The sequence below is a fragment of the Echinops telfairi genome, unplaced genomic scaffold (genome assembly GCF_000313985.2).
Source record: "Echinops telfairi isolate 266 unplaced genomic scaffold, ASM31398v2 ScPeMD7_2565;HRSCAF=3150, whole genome shotgun sequence".
Taxonomy (NCBI): domain Eukaryota; kingdom Metazoa; phylum Chordata; class Mammalia; order Afrosoricida; family Tenrecidae; genus Echinops; species Echinops telfairi.
Genome location: NW_022106463.1, coordinates 4,767,633 through 4,774,801, shown reverse-complemented (window position 1 = coordinate 4,774,801; position 7,169 = coordinate 4,767,633). Strand labels below are relative to the sequence as shown.

At 52.9% G+C, this 7,169-nt stretch overlaps 1 protein-coding gene across 1 annotated transcript in view; it reads right to left on the bottom strand.

Annotated features, from left to right (window-relative positions):
- ATP8A2 (ATPase phospholipid transporting 8A2) overlaps positions 1-7,169 on the bottom strand; it is a 616,683-nt gene that overhangs the window by 409,263 nt on the left and 200,251 nt on the right. Inside the window, exons 19-21 of the mRNA XM_045293987.1 lie at positions 6,541-6,796; positions 5,350-5,434; positions 2,486-2,625 (exon numbers count right to left, since the gene is read on the bottom strand). Of these exons, the coding sequence (XP_045149922.1) occupies positions 2,486-2,625; positions 5,350-5,434; positions 6,541-6,796 (481 nt within the window). The remainder of the gene's footprint in view (positions 1-2,485; positions 2,626-5,349; positions 5,435-6,540; positions 6,797-7,169) is intronic.

Genomic DNA, 7,169 nt, shown 5'->3' with positions numbered 1-7,169 from the left:
CATGCAATAGGAGAGAGGAGAGCTGGGTGCCTGGAGAAGGACGCCACGCTTGTTACAGGGGAGGGTCAGTGAAAACAGAGAAAGACTGGCAAGGAGATGGATTGATCCAGTGGCTGCAGCCGTGGGCTCAGACATAACAGGGACTGTAAGGATGGCACCAGACGGGCAGTGTTCCCTTCTGATGTACGCTGGTTTGCTGGGAGTCATAGCCAACTTCGCGGCACCCAACAAAGACATGATAACCTGATGGATGGTGTTTCAAAACACTTCACCAAGTCAGGGCCACGGAAGGCACAGAGCCAACTGTGGCTCATCATTCATCTCCTAGGGCACAGGCATGGTCAACTTGAAATAGAATAGGAATCACTGGGCAGCACAGAATGTGGGCAAGTTACTCCGAGGATATTGACAACACACCAGCCTTCCACCTGCGGCCTGCCAATGATTACCTAATGATTAAGCTACGGAAACAATATTATTTCTAGAGGATGCACTTATCTAGCAAATCCAGCAGTCAAAATTTTTAAAATTTTAACAGCTAGAGAGGAAAATATCAAAACATCTTAGGAGCTATAACACTCACCTTTGCTGTCCTGTAAAAGCCCACAAGCAAGGCATGTGGTCACACTCAACAGAGGTGTGGGTGCACAGTGCCCTGAGCTGCAGGCCAGGACATTCCAATCTGTCTGCAGAGGAGAGCTGCTAACTACGACCAGTCTCCTCTCACCCACATTCTATCACCTCATCCAGGCAAACAGACTACCGAAAAATCCCTGTAACTCATAAAGCAGCTACCACGTCTGCCACTGGCCAGGCAAGTCACCTATCGAGTACACCAGCTGCCCACTGCTCCCATGGTTAGGTTCCAAAAGTCCAAAGGTTCTTGTGTAAATTTCAAAGTTATGGGAAAATGGAGGATGATCACATCAGATGACAAAAACTGGAAGGTGATTACATCATTGCATAACTGGCGAACCACCAAGAACCACGGTGCAGTTGAGTTGACACATAGCCTTCACCAGCATTCACTCGGACTTCAGTGTTCAATGCCATCAGACACATGAAAGGTCATAAAGTGAACGGTCAGATAAAGAGGTGGTCCGAAGGAAGGGGGAGGTGGCGCTGGTGCCGTTTGTTTTCTGACCATCCCATAATGTGCTCCTTCCGGCAACACACAGCAAATGCCTGCCTGGATTTAGCACCACTCCTACCCAGACCCCTCCCAAACGGATAGCAACAAGAGCAGAACAACTCCAACAAATGCAGAACATTAAGAATAAAAAATGCAAACATATGGAAACTAGAGAACCAAAAATGAAGTTTAGCGGGGTGGGGGGATCGTTGATGACTTGGGAGACTGAGAAACTGAAAGCCATAGTGTCTGACGCAAAGTAGAAAAAGTTAACACCTGACTCCCTGAGGGAAGGGAATCCCAAAGTCAAAAGCTGCCTAGTTCCTTGGGAGACACTGCCGTGAAGAAAGAAATCCAAGAAGACAACAGAAGTAACAAGTAACAGAATAAAATTCTGTTATAAAAGAAATACTAATTTTTTTAATTTTAAAAAACAAATCAATAAAAAAATAAGAATGCGGGTTTAAGTTAGACACGCTCTAAGAGAACAATGTTTTTGTGAATAAAAAAAAATTTTTTTAAGGGTCGACACTTCAATCATCTATCAATACCACAGTTTTCAGGGAGCTCTACAGGTGTGAAAGTTCCTAGCAGGCAGATGAAATCACTGGTCTGATTTCAGTGAATTCTGCTTTGCCTGATGAATGAAGAGTTCTCTGAACCGTCTTCTGTCCACACATCTGAGGGACCTTCGGTGCATCCTCCAGACACGATAAAAATAGTTATTCTACTAACTGTAGATTTTAAGAAGCTCATACACAGGGGCTTTATAAAGCTTGCAGGAAATGGAATGAGAAGACAGCAGATGGCATTTTGCCACAAGTTTTATGAAGCCCCTTCATTTGTGCCAAGTCTGGCCCTCCCAGCAACATGCCAATTCCAGGTCTGAGCAGCTGGTGAGCGTTCATCTGTGCAATGACCAGGACGCGAGTGACGTGGCTTTGACCACACACTCCTCACTCACTGCCACCAGGTCAATCCCATACGACAGCCACCCTGCAGGCCCAGGCACACCTGCCCCTCTGGGATTCTGAGACGAACTCCTTACGGAAGCGGAATGCCTCATCTGTCTCCCATGGGGCAGCTGGTGGTTTCAAACTGCTGACCTTGCAGTTAGCAGCCCAACACATAACCGCTATGCCACCGAGGCTCCTTAGGATATCACGCGTGCTTAGCTAGCTGAGGGAAACGGGGCCTTTCAGACAGCCCATCAAAATCCAAATGTTTTTAAAACAAGGGGATGAAAACCCAATGGCTGATTAAGATGTTAGCCGGACAGCAAGCTCGTTCTGTAGCCAGCGGACGCCCGCGGGACTGCCTTCTCCGGGAGGCGGCAGGTCTTCCGTCGCGTACCTTTTCGATGATCTCGTAGCACTCCTCCAGCCGCTGCGTCCTGTCTTTCAAGATGGTGCTGGCTTCCTGATAGACTTTCAGCCACGCCTCGTAATCGTTCTCGGAGAGGTCGACATACGCCAGGCAGAGCGTCCGCAGACCTGCAATCAGCCAAGAGGAGACCGGGCAGTGCCACGGGTGAGCTTATCTCCGTGGAAACCTCCTAGCTCCATTCCGCACGAGGGTTCAGACCCATCAAGGAGACTCCTGCTTGGAGGTGTCTTTAAAACAACCTTCACCCATCTAAAAAAGAAAATTCACTCACTGTCTTCTGGAAGATTCTGACTCATAGTCACCCTACAGGACAGAGCAGAAGTGCCCCTGGGGTGTAATCTTTATGGGGACAGAAAGTCTCATCTCTCCCCCATGCCCTCACCCCAGAGTGGCTGGTGGGTTTCAACTGCTGACCTTGGGTTAGCAGCCCAATGTGTCACCGTTATGCCACCAGGGCTCCTCCCACCTAAAAAGGGACTTTGAATAAATAACTATACTATATTCTACGGACGGAGCCCCACTAGTGCGTGCACTGGGCTAATCATTGGGCTGCTAACTGGAAAGCTGGTGGTTCGAACCCACCAGCCATTCCGAGGGAAAAAGATGAGGCTGGCTGCTTCCATAAAGATTATTAACTCTGGAAATCCTGTGGAGCTGTGAATGGGAATCAACTCCGTACGTCTTTTTGGTTTCCTGTGGATTCCTGAGGAGCCATCCTGGCATAGTGGTAACATGTTGGGCTTAGATCCTCAAGGGCAGCAGTTCAAAACCACCAGCTGCTCCACAGGAGAAAGATGGGGCTTCCTTCTCCTGTAAAGAGGGGCACCTCTACCCTTTCCAAAGGGTCAATATGAGCTGGCATTAACTCGGTAACAGTAGTTTAGTGTAGGTGTTATGTCTGTTTGGGGGGTCGTCCTGGTGATACGATGAGTTAGACATTACGTTGTTAACCAAGAAATTGGAGGGTGGAACCCACCAGTCATTCCATGGGAAAGAGGCAAGGCTATTTTCTTTCCAAAAGGGTTCGTCTTAGACACCAGAGGGCAGTTTTAGGGGCTCCTAGAGGGCCTCTGTTGTCAGAATGGACTGGAGCGCAGCAGGTTTGGCTCTTGAGGGTTGAATTCCAGTGTGTTAAACCTCTTCCTGACCCGGACACAGCATTGGGCTGCCAATCACAAGATCAGCGGTTCAAACCCACCAGATGCGCCATTGGGGAAAGATGAGGTCGTTGGCTCCCGTACAGATTCACAGCCTCAGTGACCCTACGGGGCAGATCTACTCTGTCCTACAGGGTCGCTCAGAGTCAAACTTCAGTCTGTGGCAGGGGGCTTAGTCTGTCCCTATCTGGATGGACCCCGTCCATGAGTGCTTGTGCGACAGGCAGGTCGCAGCAGGCAGAAGAAGCAGGAAGTCTGGGCCAAGCCAGCCAGCAAGAGCTCAGGGTGCTCTCCTCACCTGGAGGAAGCACACTTTCAAGCAGGGGTGTCTGTGTGTGTGCGCGCGCCAAGCAAGGCTCTGGCTGTCATCACGTTGACCAGCAGGGACACTTGACCTCACGGCTGTCTAACAGCCTTTCCAAAGACTCACGTTCTGCTCCCTGTGGGCTCCCCAAGTCATCCTCTCCTTAGACCAACTGCAAGCTCTGGGGCCACAGAGCTCACTGGCCTGGGTGGGGCAGGGAGTGGTCACTGCTGCCGCCCCGCAATTCTGCACTGTGGGGAATTCGCCTGCCGTCCCTCTGGGCTCAAAGTCCTCATCCCTGCAGGGCCGGAATGTGCGGAATCCTCTGTGGATGACTGGACGTAGCCCCAGCCACACAGGCTGTCACCGTCACAGACTACCCTGTTCCCAGCGAGCAAGCCAATGGGCTCGAGCACCGGAAGCGCTGGGAGGAGGGCGCAGGACCGGGCTGTGCCTCGTTCCATTGTGCACAGGGTCGCTATGGGCGGGCACCGGCTCAATGGCACCCCACAACAAGCCAAAACGTGGCTCCACAAAACAGCGCACCCCTTCTGGACAACACTCCTGCCCCAAGCAGCAGCCATGTTCACTGCCACGCAGCTGATTTTCCTCGTCATGACCCTGGAGATCAGAGTCCTACTGCCCCACAGGGTCCCCAAGACTGAACTCTTTGTGGAAGCCCACTGGGCTGGACCATGCCGTTTTGGTCCCCAGTGCGGTGCTTCGCCACTGCACCACCAGGGCGCCTGTGAGCACCCTGTCACCCACTGCTATCAAGTCCATGCTGACTCACAGGGACCCTTTGGCACAGGGCAGAGCTGCCCCTGCCGGTTTCTGAGCCTGTCGCTCTTCCTGGGAGTCTACTCTCTCTTTTTGAACAGGAGCCTCGTCTTTCTACCTCAGAGGTGGCTGGTGGATTCAAACTGCTGACCCGTGGTCAGCAGCCCAACACCTATCCCCCTATGCCACCAGGATTCTCCTAATCTCAATCTCACAAAGTCTCACGGCTGCCGGTAGGTTGAGGGACAACGTTTAGCAGCCAGGCCAGAAGTCACCTGGTATCGATGCACCTCAGTGAAATAAAGTAATACACAACAAAACAAAACGCACCGCCTAGCTGATCTGACTCACAGAGACCCCGTAGGAGAGAACAGCGCTGCCCTGTCGGCATTCTGAAGCGGTTCAGTCTTCGCAGGAGCAGACAGCCTCACCTGTCTCCCTAAGCACCTGTGCATTTGGACAGGCAACACCCCAACTTGCAATGACCAGCCCAGCGCCCCACCGGGACTGGTCTGCAGCAGTGGTGAGCACTTGAAAAGACACGTGAACGGGCCCAAGCGAAACAGACGATGTTTCCAATGGCGACTTACCTTCTGTGGCAAAATACTCCAGATGACACAGCGTCTCCTCCATGTACTTTGAGTCCCTTGAAAGTCTCTCAAAAATTACGTTATCCTGTAACACAGGGAAACAGGGACACACGAACGCTTCCGTGACTGCCCCGGGGCGCACCCGCAGTGTGGTTCTGCTACGGGCGTATTGGATGCACGTGCAGGAGACACTACTTGAGTGGGCACGTGAATGGACCTCTTTGCTGGGCTCCATCGGGAGCCTGGACAAGGTCGTGCCTTCGTTGCCAACGTGCCCCCCAAAGCCAGATTTGCCATGCGCCTCCAAACTCAGGCTCACGCATGTTGGGGGTAGACAACAGACATGAAGGGTGGGGTTCATCATCACCCCCAGTCTGCAAACCCAGAGCACGGTGCGCAGTGCCTTTCGGACGAAGCAGAACGAACTGATTGCACAGTCCAAAGAATTCTAGTACAGCCTCATTTTCTGGCAGGAAGGTGCGCCCAGCCAGGAAGGTCTTCACAGGTTTTGAGCCCTGAGCCCAGGTCAGCCAAGAAACACCAGCGAAGCCCAACTCATCGCCGGGTGACCACCCCAACGACTAGCATTTGGGATGGGGGCAGAGCGTCCCCATCATCTATCAAAGAAGGGAGTACGGAATAGGGACCTGAACTTGACCCAGAGGATACGATCTTTGAGAACCTGTAAATCCTTGGCCTCTCCCGTGCCTGAGCGAAGAGTCTCTGAGGAGATTCCCAGACAGGTGAGCAGGGTGGGGGTCGGCTCTGCCAGAAAGGCCCACACCAGGAGTGAGGGGAGGGAACGCGATTCCAGCAAGCACGCTTCCGCCCTGAGGCTCCAGTCAAGACGCTGGACACGGAAGCTCCAGGAGCTTGCTGGTTGGTCACAGACAATGGTGTACAAGAGTGTAGTGTGACCCTGTTGGGGAGATGAAGGCTTCCGGGTTCAGAACCCTCCGAGATCCCTCTCTGTGGAAAGCCATGGGTCCTGCCCTCGTAGCTGCTAAAGAGCTTTCTGAGGAGCGTGCGAAAGTGGAATCACAAATGGGGGAGGTGGGACTTGGCAAGGGAGGGTGGCATGGTCCCTCGCTTGGACTCTGATTGATGTCACCGAATCCTACATGCAGCTACTGCTGAGCTGGCATCCGCTCTGCTGTGCACACGCTGAGCAACAGAAAGCAGACACGTTACCGAGAGAGAGGCAGAACCTCCGCCATGAAAGGAGCGGCTGCCAGAGCCGTGCTGGAGGGAAGTCAAGGCACGACGTCTTCCCAGCATCCCAACACAAGACGTGGCGGTGGAGCCGGAGGCAAAGTTCACAACTCCAAGAGCCCGCTGCGTCTGAAACTGGCGGCCATCACGTAAGCTTCTCGCGCTTCGCACTATACCGCTGGCCACGCTGGCTGAACCGCCCTGGTCTACCGCTTTATGGCCAGCCCGGAACCCCCTTGAAGCCTCGGGACAACGGTCAGAGAATCCTAAGGCCACAGAGAGAAGCTGGACAAGCAGCCTTGCTCAAGAGGTCACTGAGGATAAATGTGATGGGACGGGACGTCAGGACACGGCAGACCCCAAAATCACATTCATGGCCACTGAGTCAGTTCTGTCACATCGAGACCCAGTCGGGCAGAGGAGCAATAGCCCATGGGGCTTCCCCGGAAGCAGAGAGCCTCATTTTTGCCACATGCACCGGCTTGTGGATTCGAACTGCTGACCCACTGGCTAGCAGCAGAGCAGTTCATCACTGGGTCACCAGGGGGCTCCTCACTAAAAAGGTTCACGAGGGAAAAACAAAGTGGAGAAGTGGGTGAAGGGAGACG